This window comes from Nyctereutes procyonoides, unplaced genomic scaffold (assembly GCF_905146905.1).
Source record: "Nyctereutes procyonoides isolate TBG_1078 unplaced genomic scaffold, NYPRO_anot_genome, whole genome shotgun sequence".
Classification (NCBI taxonomy): domain Eukaryota; kingdom Metazoa; phylum Chordata; class Mammalia; order Carnivora; family Canidae; genus Nyctereutes; species Nyctereutes procyonoides.
This window is the reverse complement of record NW_026575047.1, coordinates 51,028,739-51,049,717: the sequence shown is the minus strand read 5'-3', so window position 1 is coordinate 51,049,717 and position 20,979 is coordinate 51,028,739. Positions and strand designations below refer to the sequence as shown.

The 20,979-nt window shown below is 34.3% G+C and overlaps 1 protein-coding gene across 9 annotated transcripts in view; it reads right to left on the bottom strand.

Moving 5' to 3' along the window:
* The window catches only part of MEF2A (myocyte enhancer factor 2A), a 164,942-nt gene that overhangs the window by 59,670 nt on the left and 84,293 nt on the right, over positions 1–20,979 (bottom strand). For 8 of the 9 annotated variants that reach the window (XM_055326065.1, XM_055326064.1, XM_055326071.1 and 5 more), the window contains one exon: positions 2,952–3,155. In XM_055326065.1, coding sequence (XP_055182040.1) covers positions 2,952–3,155 — 204 coding nt within the window. Of the gene's footprint in view, positions 1–2,951; positions 3,156–5,624; positions 5,693–20,979 lie in introns of all 9 variants that reach the window. The other variant, XM_055326070.1, reaches the window with a different exon arrangement.

Sequence of the window (20,979 nt, the reverse complement as noted above, 5' to 3'; positions counted from 1 at the left end):
GTAAATGGGGGAAACGAAAATCCTACTGATCTTAAAGACTAACTTACATGCAATAGGAAACAAGTGAATTCAGGTTAGAGGCCTTATGAAGGTTGTTTTCAAAGCTTTCGGTTAGTCTCACTGCATTAGGAAACACTCTAAAGTGGGTCACTTATAGTTGTTTATGCCTCCATTTTCAGCTACAGGAGATGGCTTTTTTACCTATCCAGAACATTATGCCAACTTATTAGAAATTTATGGATATAAAATCTTCAGTTGGTACAAATATATCTCAGTGGTTTACAAAACTATGGGTAGAAAGAATAGTCTTGGAGCCTGAATTAGAAATTTCTTTCTTTTTTTTTTTTTTGAATTAGAAATTTCTAAATAACGTCACTTTGCAGACTCCATGGTACATGGGAGCCCCTCGAGTATTTCTGTTAAATGAACAAATGGACAAAAATGTGCTACCAATTACTACAACTGTTTGAAAGGAAACTATATGAAAAAAATACTTACAATGGTATTCTAAAATGCATTTATATGAGTTCTCCATAAAGCACTTGGAAGTGCCTCGCCCATAGGAAGCTCTTACATGTACTTGTCATTACTCTTGTCCTATAAACTTAATTTGGTTCACAACAATCTTTGTAGCTACATTAATATAAGCCATCACCACCACTGATAAATCTCAAATATGTGCACACTATTAGTGAGGCTGTAGTTGCATTACTTTTATATGTGGAAGAAAGAATATCTAGAATATCAAAACTGTCTTAATGAAGATCAATTCAGTAACCTTAACATAGAAGTAAATTCAGCCTTATAATTTATCCTACCAACAAACTGATCCCTCATAAGCCAATGTGTCTTCTATTATTGTATTTATATAATTCAGAACTCCATGAAGAACTATTGATAATATTCGTGTTCACTTGTATCTAAGAAATTCAATTAAAAAGAAAACATCAAAATTCCAATTGACCTGCAAAAGTTTTCCTTCCCATTGAAGTAAATTGTAATATAGGAGACTGCTAAAATATGTTTGGGATTTACTCTCTTACACTTTGATTGCTGACCACAACAGAGATGAAGACTGAGGTAGTCTGAAAATTCTGTGAGGATTAAATCAGACTATATTCTTCACATTCTCTAAGGAAGTAAGCTTTAGGCTGTGCGAAGCACCCTCAACTTCCAGGGGTCAAGAACAACAACTGCTGCAATGAAAGAGCAGAGTAGTTAGGGTTAAGGAGGTGGTTGCCATCTACAATGAAACTAGCTTGAGTATCTATTTGTTGGTATTATTAAAGTCAATTCTATTTCTTTGACTTAGGCAGAGGAGCATTTGATGAGATACAGAGATTTTTAGAATAAGATGTCATTTTAAATTAAACACACCAGGGATATTTCCATTTCAAGGGAAACCAGTTATGGAGTCTCTGATAAAGATTATCCAAATAATGATCCTATAATTTACAAAATTACGACTGAAAATGTATTATGACATACAACAGGGAAAAAGTCTACTAATTTGTATTTCACATAAGTGGATAAGACATACCACAAATGCTAAATAATATAAAGTAACATAACTGATATAATCGTAACTGCATTAAGGGGTTTGGCTAAGATGTAACTGTCGTTTAACCGAAGTGATCAACAAAAGCAAAATCAAAAGTTTCATACACATTTCAGGGGATGTTCATAGCAATGAGCCATTTAAATAAAACTGTGGGGAACATGCTACAGAGATGAGTTGTAACTGTAATTATGCTTTTACTTCTCACTGCAAACAACTGATTAACTGCTAAAAAGTAACAAAAGTTTTTTTAGTTACAAGTAGCAGAGTATTTTTTTTTTGCAGTAATTAAATCAATTAGTATCCAAAAAGGAATGGTTACAGTAGAGAAATAGGGCATAGGGGAAATTTAAAAAGCATTTAATTGGTGGAGGCAGGTAAATTAGATTCCTACACAAAAAAAAACAGTTAAAGAATATTTATCTTAATTACTCAAATAAAATCTATATTAAAACTTCATTTCTTCCTTTATAGCTAGTTCTGCATCATTTCACATGGTTTTAGTATTTTTACCAAGAAAATCCGTAATTTACTGAAATAGTTTTCTACTATTAACAAAACTAAGCCAAAGTATATGTCTTTTGAAGTAGCGGGGAAAAATTCCCTCTTTTGAATAAAACTGAAACAAAATCTCTAAATGCAAACAAAAAAGACAAAAGAATTAGGCTAATTTAAAATGCTATTAGAACTATGAATGGAAAGTTATCTTTATAAAAATATTTTGCAGAGGAAGAGAATTAAAAGGGAAAACATACAGATTCTCCTTTTTGAAGGTTTTGCTTTAAAACACGACTTCTGAATAAGATGGAAATAATGCCAAAAAATTCCTTTTATTTTCATTTTAATTAGGTTGGCAGAATTATGAGATACTGAAGGATAGCAGATAAGGGGGGAAAAAAGTGAAAAATCTCCCCCCACCCCACAACTAAAGCACTATTCACAAAATGAAAGTATTATTTATGTCATTTTCTTCCATTTCATTAATTTTAAAGTTGTGGGTAGTTACTGACCTAATGAAATGATTAAGACATATTAAAACTGTAACTTCATACCCAACGGATCTAGTTTCTTATATTAACTTTAAAACTCATACAAAGTAATCATAGATAAAACATTATATTATACTGCTGTACACAGTACAATAGTCTATTTTGTCTCAATAGGATATGTTTATAGCATAAGTGGGTTATTACATATCAGTAATTATACCCTTCTAACAAATGATTCATAGAAAAAAATATATACATAGATCATCCCAAGAAATAAGTCGGAGGAAAAAATATATATATATAATTGATTTATAATTTGGATGTGAAAAGCAAGGATAGTTAAAGTTATTAAATGGAAGATTAATTATATCTTCAATTCAGGCATTTCTAGATATATGTGTTACCTCAACAATATCCGAGTTGGTTCTGCTTTCATGAGGTTCATTATATTCTGTATACTTGAGAAGAACTTTGTCCATGTCAGTGCTGGCATACTGAAACAGTTTGTTAGAGCTGTTGAAAATGATGAGTGCTATTTCACAGTCACAGAGCACACTAAGTTCATAGGCTTTCTTCATTAATCCAAACTTTCTCTTTGTAAAAGTGACCTAGACAATCAAAGAAAAAAAGGTACATTTTTAGCAAAAGTATTAGTAGTACTTGAATACAGGGTACCTAAAGAGGAGTCTTATTTTAATACTGAGTCAGATTCCAAAGCTGAAAAAGCCTCCTAGCCTCATGCTCCACACGAGCCTCTTCTTCCCCGCTCTGCCGCAAGACTACAGTCCTAAATTTAACTTGTAACTCCTGACAGAGCAGGTTTCCCTTTATCCCTGGCTGCCAGTGTGCTGCAGAAGGCAAAGAACCAGAGAATGACACAGTTGACCACTGGCCCTTTATCATCCAGTTTAAAATTCACAGTCTAGGGTCAACAAATTCCCCCAATGTCTAAATTCTTCTTTGAATATTTCTTCCAGTTTTTTTTTCTTCCAGTTTCTAACTGGAACTTGTCACCTCAAGTCCTCTCAGAGATCAATTTTTGTTGGTTTAAAACATTATACCCACTATGCTCAAAGCCTGAAAGTAAGTCCTTTTTGCTCCTTGTTCTTACAAGTTATTTTTCCTTCTTTCCCCTTCAAAAACCCCAGGTATCACCAAATAATTCTCCTTTTGATGAGCACCAAGTGACCGTCATGTACTGATAACTTTCATCTGATACTTTTCTTTCTAGCCCTGCTCTTAGCTCTAGTGACTTCAGTATCTGTGTAAAAAAAAAAAAAAAAAAAAAAAGAAATTGCAATATCTCCCAACCTCCAAATGATCCGCTTCCACATGACAAGCTCCCACCTACTGTCATACCTTTAACTATACCATCATCAAGAACCACACACATCACCTCCAAAATCTCAATTTCATGTATTCCATTTTGCCTCCTATCTAGCTCTATTTTGTATTATCTCTCCAGAAATTCAGAAATTTTTTAACCATTATCCAATCCTCCAATCCATTTACCTCACCACTCTGTTACTGTCTGTTCTCATGTCCTTTCTTCCCTTACTAAGGTGATGTGCCCCTTCAAATCACTAGGTTTTTATCCTTTGGAAAACCAACTGATATTATTGAAACATAAATTGTATAAGTAGAAATTCAGAGCTTTTCACTGCACTGAAAGTAATATCCAAATTCATTAAGCAAACAAATTATCTGGCCTCAAACTCTCTATCTGAAGTTATTTCCCAAATCTCTGATATGTGTGTACATATGTACATGTGTATGTCTTCCTTAACCACCGGCTACTTTCCTCCTTAGGAACTTTGCTATTTTCCCTCCCTGTGGAACACTCTCTACTACCTGTGCCTAATGGTTCCTTTCCTTACCTTGTGAAAATAAATCTATCATTATTTAATCTTTCAAAACAACCCTTACAATACAAATAATTTTATATAAATGCATATATACACACACACAAATGGAATAGTGTTTTATGCTTGCCTCCCTACTTTCCCCTTGCACCAACATAAAGCCCCTTAACCAGTGTTGTTGTTTTTTTAAAGATTTTATTTATCATAAGACACACACACACACACACACACACACACAGAGAGAGAGAGAGACATAGAGAGAGAGGAAGAGAGGCAAAGTCATAGGCAGAGGGAGAAGCAGGTTCCATGCAGGGAGCTCAACGTAGGATTTGATCCCAGGACTCAGGGATAATGCTCTGAGCCAAAGGCTAACGCTCAATTGCTGAGCCACCCAGGCGTCCCTTAACCAGTGTTTTCAACTTAGTATTTTTCATACCACGGTTTTGTGCAAGACCATATAACCATATTCACACATACACGTATACATACCCAAGGGATTTTGTTAGCATTTGACAAAACCGGGACTCTATCGATAGGCTTTATTTTACTCATTCAACCACATCAGTTTTAGGCAAAAAAAAAAAAAAACCCACAAATTTTATTTTTAAATTATCATTTTACTCCAGCACTACAATTGTTATAAAGATGGGGGGGGGGGGCTAAAAAAGCCTAACCTAAAAAACTCATTACCTCTATAAATTGAGACAAATTTGCTTGACCCTAACTAGTTTTTTTTTAGATTTTGTTATCAAATCTGGGACTCACATAATTCTGAGTTTAAGAAGGTTGGACTGCAGCATCTCTAAAAAGAATGTCTGTATTTAAGATCCCAAGTGCCTGCAAAGATTTTTCACATGATCTATATTTAGGCATATCTTTATTGTTGATTTTTTTTTTAATTCAACAGTTATAAACATTACTCAGTGTTCATCAACATAGGTGTACTCTCAATCCCATTTATCTATTTTTCATATCCTCCCACCCATCTTACCTCCCTTCTGGCAACCACCAGTTTGTTCTCTGTATTTAAGTCTTTTCATCTTTCTCATTTGTTTTGTTTCTTAAATTCCACAAGTGAAATCATATTGTATTTGTGCTTCTCTGTCTTATTTCAATTAGCATTTTACCCTCTAGGTCCATTCATGTTGTAAAATGGAATGATCACATTCTTTTTTATGGCTGAGTAATATTCCATTGCACATATATATACAATACCTTCTTTATCCACTCATCAGTCAATGGACACTTGGGTTGCTTCCTTATCTTGGTTATTATAAATAATGCTGCAATAAACATAGGGATACATAAATTTTTGTGGATTAGTGATTTTGTTTTCCTTAGGTAAATACCCAGTGGTGTGATTGATGGATCAAAGGATAGTTCATTTTTAACTTTTTGAGAAGCTTACAGTTTTCCATAGTGGCTGTTCCAATTTGCATCCCCACCAACAGTACATGAGCGTTCCTTTTTCTCCACCACCTCACTAACTCTTGTTATTGCTTGTCTTTTTGATTCTAGCCATTCTAAGGTGATTTCTCATTGTGGTTTTGATTTGCATTACCCTGATGATTAGTGATGGTAAGTATCTTTTTATGTGTCTGCTGGCCATCTGTAGGTTTTCTTTGGAAAAATATCTATTCAGGTCCTTGGCCCATTTTTTAATCGGATTGCTTGTTTTTTTTAGTATTGATTTATATAACCCTTTTTATATATTTTGGATATGAATCCCTTGTTGGATATATCATTTGCAAATATCTTCTACCATTCAATGGGCTGCCTTGTAGTTTTGTTGATGAGTTCCTTTGCTATACAAAAGCTTTTTATTTTGACATAGTCCCAATACTTTAGTTTTACTTTTGTTTCCCTTGACTTAGGAGACATCTAGAAAATTGTTTCTACAACTGATTTCCAAGAAATTATGCCTATGTTTTCTTTTAGGAATTTTATGGTTTTGAGTCTCACATTTAGATATTTAATTCATTGTGAGTTTACTTTTGTGTATGCTTTAAGACAGTGGCCTAGTTTCATTCTTTTTCAGGTCCAGGTCCAGTTTTCCTAGTACCATCTATGGAATAGACTGTCTTCTCCCCATTGTATATTCTTCTTTCTTTATTGAAGATTGACCATATATGCATAGGTTTCCTTCTGAGCTCCCTATTTTGTTCTGTTGATCTATATGCCTATTTTAGTGCCAATACCACAGTTTTTTTTATTACTACAGCTTTGTTGTATATCTTGAAATCTACCACTGAGATCTCTCCAGCTTTGCTGTTATTTCTTAAGATTGCTTTGACTATGTGGAATCTTTTGTGGTTCCATACAAATTTCAAGATTATTTGTTTGGTCTGTGAAAAATGTTATCGGTATTTTGAAAGGAATTGCATTAAATGTCTAGATTGCTTTCAGTAGTGTGGACATTTGAACAATTTTTGTCATCCATGAACATGAAATATTTTTACATTTGTTTGTATCATCTTTAATTTCTTTCATCAATGTTTTATGGGTTTCAGAGTATACAGGTCTTTCACTTCCTTGGTTGAGTTTATTCTTAGGTATTTATTTTTGGTATAATTTTAAGTGGGACAATACTCCTAATTTCTCTTTCTGCTACTTCATTATTAATGTATACCAATACAACAGATTTCTATATATTAATCGTGTACCCTAGGACTTGACTGAAATCATTTATCAGTTTTAGTATTTTTTTTTTTAAGTGGAGTCTTTAGGGTTTTTCTACATATAGTACCCCATGTCATCTCCAAATACTAACAGCTTTACTTCCTTACCAATTTAGATGCCTTTTGAATAAAAGTGGTGAGAATGGACATCCCTGTCTTGTTCCAGGTCTTAGAGAAAAAGCTCTCTGTTTTTCACCATTAAATATGAGATTAGGTATGAGTTTTTCATATACTGCCCTTATTATGTTGAAGTATGTTCCCCCTAGGCCTAGTTTCTTGTGAGTTTATCATGAATGGATGTTGTATTTTGTCAAATGCTTTTTCCCCATCTATTGAGATAATCATATAGTTTTTAGCATTCTCATTAATAAATCACATTAATTGATTTGTGAATATTGACCCACCCAAACTACTCTTGCATTCCTGGAATAAATCCCATTTGATCGTAGGAAATGACTTTTTAAAATGTACTACTTGATTTGGTTTGCTAATGTTTTTTTGTTGAGGATTTTTTCATCTATGTCCATTCTGAGATACTGGCATGAAATTTTTCTTTTTCGGTAGTATCTTTACTTGGTTTTGGTGTCAGGGTAATGCTGGCTTCACAACATGGAATCCTTCCTTCCTCTTTTACTTTTTGAAACACTATGGAAACAATAAGTATTACCTCTTCGTTAAATGTTTGGTAGAACTCAACTGTGAAGCCATCTGGTCTTATATTTTTGTTTGTTGGGAGTTTTTGATTACTGATTTAATTTCATTGCTAATAATCAGTCTGTTCAATTTTTTTTAAATTTCTTCCTGTTCCAGCTTGGGTAGGTTATATGTTTCCAGATATACAGAAATATAACCATTTATTCTAGGTTGTCCAATTGTTGGCATATCATTTTTCATAAATATGAGAATATTTTGTATTGTATTTCTGAGGTGTCAGTTGTTATTTCTCCTTCATTTCTGATTTCATTTATCTGAGTTTTCTTTTCTTTTTTTTTTTTTGGATGAGTCTAGCTAAAGGTTTATCAATTTTGTTATCTTTTCAAAGAACTAGTTTCTGGTTTCATTAATCTTTTCCATTTTAGTCTCCATTTCATTTCTTTCTGCTCTATATTATTTCCTTTCTTCTACTGGCTTTGGGCTTTGTTCTTTTTAAGCTCCTTTAGGGATAAGGCTAGGTTATTTGACATTCTTCTTGTTTCTTCAGATAGTCCTGTATTGCTATAAACTTCACTCTTAGAACAGCTTTTGCTGTATCCCAAAGATTTTGGACCACTGTGATTCCATTTTCATTATCTCCATATATTTTTTTCATTTACTCTTTGATTTCTTGGTTGACCCATTCATTGTTTAGTAGCATCTTATTTAGCCTCCATGTTATTTGTGTGACAAACTGAAAATCAACAACTCTTCTTAGATCCCTCACAGAATTGAGGTCAAAGAGCAATTTCTGCTCCCCAATTCGGATACAGACAAGCAGATACAAAACATCATAAATCAGCAGAAACCTTCACAAAAAGTACCAGCAGGGTAGGAAAACCTGAACTGTGATTGAGGAATTCCTTGAAGCTAGAGTAGACAAATATAAAAGTTAAACACTCCACCGGGGGGTTAGGGGGCAGGTGCCCAGGCTTAAAGCTGCATGCATACACTTTTGAGTTTTATGCCCATCAGGTTCTCACAGTAAAGATCAGAGAAAAATCCCCTTGTGCTTCTAGCAGGGCAAGTGGAAAAAGTAGCCATTCTGAAATATGTCAGAACATCCTGTTCTTCTTAAGGCCTGCCTTTAAGACAAACTATTTTACCAGAGCCTAACTTAGAGGTATTTTTTTAATTAATTAATTTATTTATTTATGATAGTCACACACACAGAGAGAGAGAGAGAGGCAGGGACACAGGCAGAGGGAGAAGCAGGCTCCATGCACCGGGAGCCTGACGTGGGATTCGATCCCGGGTCTCCAGGATCGCGCCCTGGGCCAAAGGCAGGCGCCAAACCGCTGCGCCACCCAGGGTTCCCTAACTTAGAGGTATTAAAAGAGCCCAACTGACCTGGGGAGAAAGAAATATCCAACACCAGTTCCCTCTAGCCTTTAACATGGGCAAAGGGAAATATTCAACTTTAAACCCCTCTATCCATTTTGTCCCACCTACAGATGGGGGGCAGGGACTGAGAAACACAAAGTTCACAGTGCAAAGGCACAGGTTCACTAAAAGACCGAGAAACTAATCATAGGACTACAAAACACTTTCCCTCTCCCCATACCTTACTACTTCATTATCAAAGGCCTTTTTTGGCAGTTTCTTTTATCCAGTACATCATGTCTTGCTTCAACAAAAAATTACAAGGCATACTTCATGGCAAAAAAATACAGTCTGAAGAGGCAAGGGAAGCATCAGAAGCACTCAGATATAGCAAAAATGCTGAAATTATCAGACCACCAATACAAAATAACTCTGATTAACATGCTAAGGGGGTCTAATGGAAAAAGCCGACAACATGCAAGAATGTGGATAATGTAATTAGAAAGATGGAAATTCTAAAAGTTTTTTTTAAATGTTTATGACAAGGGAGACAGAACATAAAGACTCCTAACTCTGGGAAACAAACTAGGGGTGATGGAAGGGGAGGAGGGCGGGGGGTGGGGGTGAATGGGTGACGGGCACTGAGGGGGGCACTTGACGGGATGAGCACTGGGTGTTATTCTGTATGTTGATAAATTGAACACCAATAAAAAATAAATTTATTATTAAAAAAAATAAAATAAATGTTGATGACAAAAAAAAATAATAGAAATGAAGGAAGTTTTTAATGCACTCATTAGCAGGCTGGAAACTGATATGGAACTCTAAGCTTGAGGACAAGTCTATAGAAACTTCCAAAACTGAAAATCAAAGAGACCAGAGACTAAAAAAAAATAGAACAGGATATCCAAGAACTGTGGGACAACTAAAAAAGTATAATATACATAATAACATGGATACCAGAAGGAAATAAAATGAAAAATAAAATGAAAGTTAAGAAACACATGGAGCAATAGCATCTGAGAATTTCCCTCAAATTAATGTCAGACAGTAAACCACAGATCCAGGAAGAAATGCAACAACCTGTGACCAAAAAACCCCCCACAACAAACAAAAAACCTAGAAAAAAACAAAAAAAAACTATAAGTATATTATATATAAGCTAATAGAAAGCAAAAAATAAAAAATCTTGAAAGTCAGAGGAAAAAAACACCTTATATACAGAAGCACAAATAAAAGAATTATATCCAATCTCTCCTCAGAAGCAATATAAGGAATAAGATAGTGGAATGATATTTATAGTAGTAAGAGGAGAAAACCCACCAATCCAAAATTCTGTATCTTGAGAAATTATACTTTAAAAATACTTTCTCAGACAAACAAAATTGAGGGAATTCATGGTGTGTAGATGTGACTTGTAAGAAATGTTAAAAGAAATTCTTCAAAAAGAAGGAAATTCTAATAGATCAGAAACTCAAATCTACATAAAGAGAATGAATAAGGGAAGATAAATTAAAATCTTCTATTTTTTTAAATTCTTACCTAATAGATAACAGTTCGTTCAAAATAATATTAGCAACAAAATATTAGATGATTATAGTAGAATTATAGCAATGACAAAAGGAATGGAAGAGAGGAATTATGAAGACTTGTTATTATAAGGTTGTTGTACTACCTGTGAAGCTATAACTGCAGTGTTATTTGAAAGTTTTGGATTCATTGCAAATTTATATTGCAAACTCTAGGGTAATCACTAAAAAAATAAAATACAAAGAGAAGTATAACTGAGACTTGCTAAGAAAGGAAAGAAAATAGAACCACATAAAATATTCAACTGAAACCACAGAACGCAGAAAAAGACTAAACAAAAACAGGAACAAAGAACTAGGTCAACTAAGAGAACACAAATATGGTAGCTATTACTCTATCACCAATCACTTTAAAAGTCAACAGTCTAAATACCCCAATTAAAAAACTGATTGCCAATGTATCAAAAACAATACTCAATTATATGCTGTCTACAAAAAAAAAAAAAAAAAAAAAAAAAAAACCTCACTTCTGGAACAGCTGAGTGGTTCAGTGACTGAGCGTGTCTTCTGCTCTGGGCATGATCCTGGAGTCCTGGGATTGATCCACATCAGGCTCCCCGGAGAGAGCCTGCTTCTCCCTCTGCCCATGTCTCTGCCTCTGTGTGTCTCTCATGAATAAATAAATAAAATCTTAAAAAAAAAACCCACTTTCAATAAAAGACACATAGAACAATAAAAGTAAAGGAGAGAAAAATAATACTTTGCTAGCATCAATCAAAACTAACACAGCTACATTAATTTCCAGCAGGGCAAACTTCAGAGCAAGGAAAATTATCACAAAGAGGGGCATTACACAATGATAAAGGAGTCAATTCTCCAGAAGACATAACAATCCTTAAAGCATATGAACCTAACAACAAAGCATCATAATATGTGAGGCAAACTGACAAAACTTCAAGGAAATATAGAGAAATTTACTATTATAGGAGGAAACTTCAACATAAGACATGTAGATATTAAATGCGTTTGATGCTACCCAAGAGAAGAAAACAGACATCTTACCTAAATTTAGTGAGAAGTATTAAATTAAACTACATTTTGTTTACTACATTTCTATCAGAAATGCTGAATATCAGTTCCAACAGGAAGAAAATCAGTAAGGGCATAACTAAACTCAACAGAATCATTAAGCAACTGAATATAATTGACAGTCACTTCATCCAAAAACAGAAGAATACACATTACTGTCAAGCTCACATGGGAATATTCGCTAAGATAGACCACATTCTGGACTATAAAACACCTTGACAAAGTTGTAAGACTAGAAATCAGATAACACAGGTTCTCAGATGATGATAAATGAAATAAATCAGTAACAGAAAGTTGACTGGAAAATCCCCAAATCCTTAAACAGCATAGTTCTAAATAACACCTACATCAAAGAAGAGATCAAGAGAAATTAAATACTATTTTGAACTAAATGAAAATAAAAATACAACTCAAGTTTTGAGATGCAGTGAAAACAATGCTTAGAGGAAAATTAGTATTAGGTGCATAAATTGTGAAAGAAAGATCTAAAATCAATAATCTAAGCTACTACCTTAAGAAATTAGAAGAAGAACAAATTAAATCCAAAGGAGGCAGACAAAATAGTAAGAATTAGAGCAGAAATCAATTAAATAGAAAATAAGAAATCAATTGGGGAAAACCCACAAGACCAAATACTGACTCTGGGGGAAAAAATAAATAAATTGATAAACCTCTAGCCAGGTTAAATAAGGAAAAGAGAAAAGACACAAATTATTAATATTAAAAATGAAAGAAGTGATACAACAACTCAATCCCAACTACGGATCCCACTGAGACTAAAAAAGATTAATGGAGGAATAATATGAATAACTCCATGCTTACAAATTTGATAAATTAAACAGATCAATTCCTTGAAAGACACAAACTGCCAAAAGTCACACAAGAAGAAATTGATACAAGCCTATTCAGACCCTCTATTATGGAATCAGTAGTGAACAACTTTTGAAAATAGCACCAGGCCCAGACGGATTCACTGGCGATTTCTATCAAACATTTAAGGAATTATACCAACACTTTACAATCTCTTCTAGAAGACAGAAGCAGAGGCAATACTTCCTAACTTATTCTGTAAGGCCAAGACAACCTTAAATATCAAAACCAGACATTACAAAAAGATAAAACTACAGGCCAACAATTCTTATAAACATAGTTGTAAAAATACTCAACAGTATTTAAGAGAATCCAACAATATATAAAAAATATGTATACCATAACCAAGTGGGATTATGCCCAAGTATGCATGGCTGTATCAACATTTAAAAACGATCCAATCTAAAAATGGGCAAGAAAGGGTGCCTGGGTGGTTCAGTTGGTTAGGCATCTGATCTTGATTTCAGCTCAGGCCATGATCTCAGGGTTGTGAGATCAAGCCCCAAGTATGGCTCTGCACTGGGCGTGGAACCTGCTTAAGATTTGTTCTCTCCCTTTCCCCTCTGCGCCCCCCTTCCCTCTCTAAAAATAAAAATAAAAATGGGAAAAAGATGTGAATAGATACCTCAATGAAAAGGATTATACAGATGGTATAAAAGCATATGAAAAGACACTCAACATCACATGGCATTAAGGAATTGCAAATTTAACAATGAGATACTACAACATGCCTTACTAAAATGGCAAAAATGAAAAACACCAACAATACTAAATTCTGGCAAAAAATGTGGAAAAACACAAGAACACTCATTCATTGATGGTGGGAATACAAAACAGTACAGCCACTTTGGAAGACAGAATGTCAGTTTTTTATAAAACTCAATATACTCTTACCATATACCCAACAATCCCACTCTGGTATTTACCCAAATGAGTTGAAAATTTCTGCCTACATGAAAACCTGCACATGGATATTGACAGTAACTTTATTCATAAATGTCAAAAGGTAGAAGCAACCAAGATTTCCTTAAGTAGGTGAATAAACAAACTGTATATCCAGACAATGGAATATTATTCAACTCTAATAAGAAATGAGCTATCAAGCCATGAAATGACAGCTGGGAACGTTATATGTATTATTACTAATAGAAGAAAACAATTTGAAAACACTAATTACTATATGAACTATATGAAATTCTGGAAAAGGCAAAACTGTGATCAATAAAGAGACAAGTGGTTTCAGAGGTTAGCAGGAAGGAGGATTCTTTAGGGCAGTGAAACTACATTATACATTCAAAACCCCAAGGACTGCATAACACTGAGAGTGAACCCTAAAGTAAACCATGGACCTTGGACAGTAATACGTCAATGTAGCTTCGACAATTTTAAAAAATGTACAACTCTGATGTGAGATGCTGGTAGTGGGGGAACTGCATTTTGTGGGAGCACAGAGTGTAAGTGAACTTTCTACTTTCTGCTTGATTTTGTGTGAATCTGAAACTGCTCTAAAAATAAAGTCTATTTATAAAATGGGTAAAAAAAGAGAAAAAAGTCCACAAGTATACCATTAAATAGTCTTTAGAATTGTGAAACAATGTTGATTGTAGTATTTCCTCTTTTTGCCATCAGCTATGATATGGTTTCCCTTCCATGAACTTTGTCTAATCACTGATTTAGACTGAACATGAATCATTAAAATAGCTACTGAAGAAGCTGAGGATCTCTAATACAATTCAAAATAATTGTTTCCGGGGATCCTTGGGTGGCTCAGCAGTTTAGCGCCTGCCTTTGGCCCAAGGCACGATCCTGGAGTCCCGGGATCGAGTCCCACGTTGGGCTCCCGGCATGGAGCCTGCTTCTCCCTCCTCCTGTGTCTCTGCCTCTCTCTATCATTCATAAATAAATAAATAAATAAATAAATAAATAAATAAATAAATAAATAAATAAATAAATAAATCTTTTAAAAAATAATTGTTTACAAAGTTTTTTCACATGCATAAAATTAAGTGACTATACTATTACATTACAGATATAACCTAAACTTGTAAAAGAGAAGCAACAATGAAAATGCATTTCACTGTACAAATGAAAGATGTTCCTTATTTCTTAGTAAATTTCATTTCCTATGTAGTATGATAAAATTAAAATGTAGTATAATTTAATAGTTTTCATTCTATTTAGGCACAATGTCTATTTTCTTCCTTTGGTAAAATCAAATGCATTTAATATCTACAGGTCTTAGCACTTAACTATTTATTCTCATAATTTTATAGAGCTCTATCTCCTTAAATTCTTAAAACGTTGTAATGCCTTTATATTTCTCAGTATAAAGAGTACAAAGTGCTAAATATCATATGACCACAGAAATATCCTATTTGCTAGTGAACTAAGTAAAAGTATGGTTGAGAGAAAAGTTTTTTTTTTTTTAATTTAAACTTTCGTTTGACTGGAAAAATTATTAGGCAAAAATAATCCAGCCTGCTTATGGTACTTATTTATATGAAAGTTGGCCACACATCCAAAATACGTTTTATGAAGTATTTTTGGAAACTGGCCTATGTTTGGTATTTTCAAGTTCTCAATATGAAAAACAAATTACAAGTAAAAAAAATATGAACATCTATTGAAATGTTTGTTTTTACAAATAGATTTTGGAAGCAAACAAAAAGGAAACGGAATTCAAGGGGGTGAAAACAGGAGGAAGAATGAAAAGATATTGATTACAGTTTAAGGTAAAACCATTCTGCCCAGAATATTAGATTGTAACAAAGTAACAAGATACAAAGGAAGAAAATAAGCCTTTGGAGTCTACATTTTGCCTCTACCTTAGCATTTACAATTAGAAATTTTTGGTTGTCATACAGATATTTTCCTTCTAGACATCAGTTTTCTAAGATATCCAAAAGTGAGTATCAGTCAGAGTCTAATTAGTATACACTATTAATTAGTAATGTTGCAATACAGCTACATTTCAGCTCATAAATTTCATGTGAAGCAGATAACATAACCTACAATTAGGCTAGAGAAGACTGACTACATTAATTACAACTCAATATTCAATTTACTATTTCAAGACAAATACTATATTAAAGCTGAAGATTTCAAAACATTAAAATGACATAAATTTATTTTTAACTTCAACAGAAATCATACTTATTTTCAATTCAAAATGGAAGAATGAAACCATGTTTACTCCTTTTTAAACTCACTAAAAACATGAATGAACCAATGACCATGGGTTTTCTTCAAGGAAAAAAAAAAGGCCTCTAAAACATAAATTTTCATCTGCCAAATTTGGGTTTCATCTGGAGAAATTTAAATACAAATGAGATTCTTCACAAAAGTGGCAATGTCACAGCCTGTAAAGGTTTAGAAAAAGATCCTTTGATTAGTGCTGTAAGATTCAAAAGTGTGGGAAGGCCATGAAAGAAGTGAAGAAGAAAAACCTGTAGCAATCCTGTTTTAAATGCAGAATAGGAAGGGATATAAAACAAAACAAAACAAAACAAAACATAAAAGGGAATTTTAAAGAAAAGCTTCCTGGGCGCTTAGGTCGCTCAGTGAGTTTAAGTGTCTGACTTCAGCTCAGGTCATGATCTCAGGGTCCTGGGATTGAGCCCATGTAGCGTGAGGCTCCACATTCAGTGGGGAGTCGGCTTGTCCCTCTGCCCCTCCCCCTGGCTCACACTCTTGAGCACTCTCTCTCTCTAAACAAAATCTTTTTAAAAAGCCTCTTTTGTTAACTTGTACCTAACATCACTGCCAAAGATACAATATAATGACCTAAAAAATGAGCTAGTATCACTCAGAAAAGAACCAGGAAAAAGAGAAATCATAACAAGGATTAAAGCCACAATAAGGAAATTCAAAGAATAAAAATTAAAATGAAGATGTTGGGTATGGTCAATAGACACCAAGTATACTAAAAAAGCATGGAACAATTGGAAATGAAAAAATATTTGTTTAAACATAAAACAATGTCAGAGAAATTTCTGCCTGTGCTCTTTTTTGGGATTTTTATGGTTTCAGGTCTTATATGTAGGTCCTTAATCCATTTTGAGTTTATTTTTGTGTATACTCTAAGGAAGTCCAGTTTCATTTTTTTACATGTAGCTTTTCTGACACTGGTCATAGCAATATACCTTCAGATATGCCTTCTGAGGCAAAAGATACAAAAATAAAAAAAACATAACTAAACAATTGTGATTACATCAAAATAAAAAGCTTCTGCACAGCAAAGGAAACAGCTGACAAAACTAAAAGACAACCTACTAAATGGGAGAAGATATTTGCAAACGACATATCTAATAAGTTAGTATCCTAAGTATATAAAGAGCTTATGCCACTCAACATTCAAAAAACAAATAATCGAATTAAAAAATAGGCAGAAGATATGAACAGCCATTTTCTCTAAAGAACACATTCGGATGGCCAACAGACACATGAAAAGATGCTCAACATCACTCATCAGGGAAATGCAAATCAAAACTGCAATAAGATAATCACCCACCTGTCAGAATGGTTAAAATAAAAAATGCAAGAAACAAGCATTGGTGAAGATGTGGAAAAAAGGAACCTTTTGTGCATGCACTCTTGGTGGGAATGCAAATTGGTAAGCCACTGTGGAAGACAGTATGGAGGTTCCTCAAAAAACTAAAAATAGAACTACCCTATGATCCAGTAATCACACTACTGGGTATTTACCCAAAGAATACAAAAACACTAATTTGAACGGATATATGCACCCCTATGTTTACTGCAGCATTATTCACAGATTATGAGGGCAGCCCAAGTGTCTGTGAATTGAAGAATGGATAAAGAAGATGTGGTATATATAAATAATGGAATATTATTCGGCCATAAAAAAAGAATGGAATCTTGCCATTTGCAACAACATGGATGGATCTAGAGAGTACACTGCTAAACAAAATATGCCAGTCAGGCAAAGACAAATACCATATGATTTCACTCACATGTGGAATTTAAGAAACAAAACAAATGAATAAAGAAAAAAATGAAAGACAAATCAAAAACAGACTAAGTTAGAGAACACAGACAGTTACCAGAGGGGAGGTAGGGTAGAGGGTTGGGTAAAATAGGTGAAGACAAATTAATAGTACACTTATCTTGATGAGTACTGAATAATATATGGGACTCTGAACCACTATATAGTACATCTGAAACGAACATAACATGTTAACTGCACTGGAATTAAAATTAAAAAAAGAGAAAGTATAGCCATACCAAATTTAAAAAATAAAAAAACAATATTGAGCCACAAACTTTCCATACACATGCAAAAATGATAAGAAACCAAATGCAATGGCATATTCTGGTTCAGTTATTGAATGTCAAGTCACTTGTTAGGAAAAGAGAAAAATATACTCATTATGAGGCTGGCAAACTCAAAGCCAGAATGCCTTGAAAAAATCTCTGCAATGTTCTAGGGAAAAGGAATGGGGTCCTAGAATGTTATACCAAGCCAAGTCATACTTCAAGTATAAAGTAATGAACATTTTCAAACATAAAAATACTAAGGAAATATAGCACCCACAAGCCCTTCTTGGAAGAAAAAACAAAATAAAACACTTGCTGAAAAAAATCTAGTCATCTAAGTAAAATATAAATTGAAAAACACTGGGACTTTTTTTCAGTCTTGTTCAATGCTGCATTCTCAGCTTCTAAAATGCCACATGGCACTGAGTGGTGCTAAAATATTCTCTGAATTAATTCATAAACCAGAAAACAGATTAAAACAACAAAAGAATACAAAAGCCACAGTAAAGAACCACTGATAATCAATGAATCCTTTCAATTTAGAACTATGATTAAGTAATTGTGGAAATTAGGATTAAAGAACAGAATACAACTACCAATTTTAACAATATTAAAAAATAGTAAATTGGGATTTCTAACAAGATGTTGACAAAGGATCTACCTCCCTCAAAATTAAACCAGTTGTGGAGCATCTGAGTGGCTCAGTTGGTTAAGCATCTGCCTTCGGCTCAGGTTGTGATCTCAGCGTCCTGGGATCGAGGCCCACCTGAGGCCCTCCCTCAGCAGGGAGCCTACTTCTTCCTTTCCCTTTGCCTCTCCCTCTGCTCATGCCTGCTCTCTCTCTCTCTCAAATAAATAAATAAAATCTTAAAAATTAACCCAGTGGAACTAAAAGTATTATGGGTCCTAAGGAATAGTGGAGAAAAGTGTGAGAAACTCCACATTATGCTGGAATATGGACTTGTATACAACAGGACTGTTGTATGTGGAGGCCTGTAGCCTGAAGAAGAAACCACTAGCAGGGCCATGAGAAGATAAATTTTAAAAAGAGCATTTTCAGGGGTGCCTCGTTTAGTTAAGCATCCAACTCTAGATCTCAACTCAGGTCTCAACTTCAGGGTCATGAAATCAAGCCCTACATTGGGCTCCATACTATGCATGGAAGCCAACTTTAAAAATAAACAAAAGAAAAAGAGCAGTATCAGTTCAGTTTATGCCTCTCATCTTCTACCTGCCACCTCATAACAGGGATTGACAGCAATGCTGGTACAAACAAATGTCCTCCAAAATAACATCAGAGCACCACAGAAGCACTAGTTGGGATGGGAGTCAAAAAAACATGGATAGGGAAATGAGAACCAACGTGAAGATGAATTGGACTTACAGAGCAGAACACACCTTTTGTATTTTCCCCCTGGTGGCTTTACTTTAGTGCTGTAAAAATCTAACTACATATGTAAAACTCGGGTGTGGAAATGTCCAACAGGAAACACAATTTTTTTCCTTTTTTCCATTATTTTATTTTATTTTCTATTTTCCATTATGGACCAGTGTGAATTTCTCTTTGGGAGACATGAATAGGATTTTATGGGAATATTTTTTGCTGTTGTTCTTTCTCAACATTCATTTTTTAAAAAATATTTTACCTCTGGCATTGGCTTCCCAACCATTCTTAATCAAAACCTCCAAGGTTGGGGCACCCAGGTGGCTCAGTCAGTTGAACATCTATCTGACTCTTGGTTTCAGCTCAGGTCCTAATCTCATGGTTTGTGAGACTGAGCCCCACATCCAGCTCCTCACTCAGAGGGGAGTCTGCTTCAAAGATTCTCTCCCTCTGCCCCTCTCCCAACTCATGCCCCCACCCCAAACTAAATAAATCCTAAAAAAAAATTAAAAGCCTTAAAAAAATCTTAAAAAAAAAAAAAGAGGTTGGTAGATATCCATTAGAGAAAGTATCTTCTTCCAACATTCTTTTCCTTGGGGGATTCTATGTAAAGCTGCAATCTGAGGAGTTAAGGATATATGGAATGATATGATTGTGACATTTTTGATGCTTGTGGCCCTCAAGTTGAAATGAATAAGATGGTATAAAATAGTCCAAATATACAAACAACAACAAAGAATAAAATCCAAGTAAACTGTCAAGAGTTATCAGACTAGACTTTAAAAATTAAAATCCAGCCATATGCTATTTATAAAACATACTTAAACATAAGAACATAGTAAGGTTGAAAGTAAATGTAGAGAGCTAGACCTACTGAGAAAACACTAGATGAGAGAAAGGTATGGCTAAGTTAATGTAAAATAAAGTAGACTTAAAATAAGCATGTCTCACTGAAAATAGAGAAGACTGGGACACCTGGGTGGTTCAGTGGTTGAGCATCTGCCTTCAGCTCAGGGCGTGATCCCGGAGTCCCAGGATCGAGTCCCACATTAGGCTCTTTGCAAAACGGAGACTGCATCTCCCTCTGCCTATGTCTGTGCCTCTCTCTGTGTGTCTCTCATGAATAAATTAAGTTAAAAAAAAAAAAGAATAGAGAAGATCGATATTGAAAAATTCACAAAAAAGGTAAAATAATTCAAAATATGTATGAGCCTAATTGAGATGTAGTCCCAAAATATATAAAACATTATGTATTGAACTAATAAAATGTAGAAAGAAATTGACAAATCTTCTAGGTAAGATAAAGTAACTGGTAGAAGACCAAACAACCCACTGAGATCAACCAGAAAACAGAACAAAATACTACAACTGGAAAGCTGCTGAAGGAAGAATTTAAGTTGTCAAGATTCTAGAGGGGTGAGAACCTGACAGATGTGAAATGGTGCTCTGCAGCTGCTTTTCTCCTGCAGCCCTTTACAGATTCTGGATACAGGAAGATTAAGGATCTAACCTCTGTTTGGACAGTGGGTTGCTGCTGATAGAGAGCTTTCACCCTAGAAGTTGAAAACAGAAAATCCAGGGGTCAATAAACTAGTGAGAAGGGAGGAGTTGCAACAGAGGTGGTCATTCTGAGACTGAATGAGGTAGGAAGTCAAAAGAAAAGCAAAAGCCTCAAAAAAGCAAAGTAGAGTTTTCTGTAATCTTCCTGAGAAAACAAGAAATTTAAG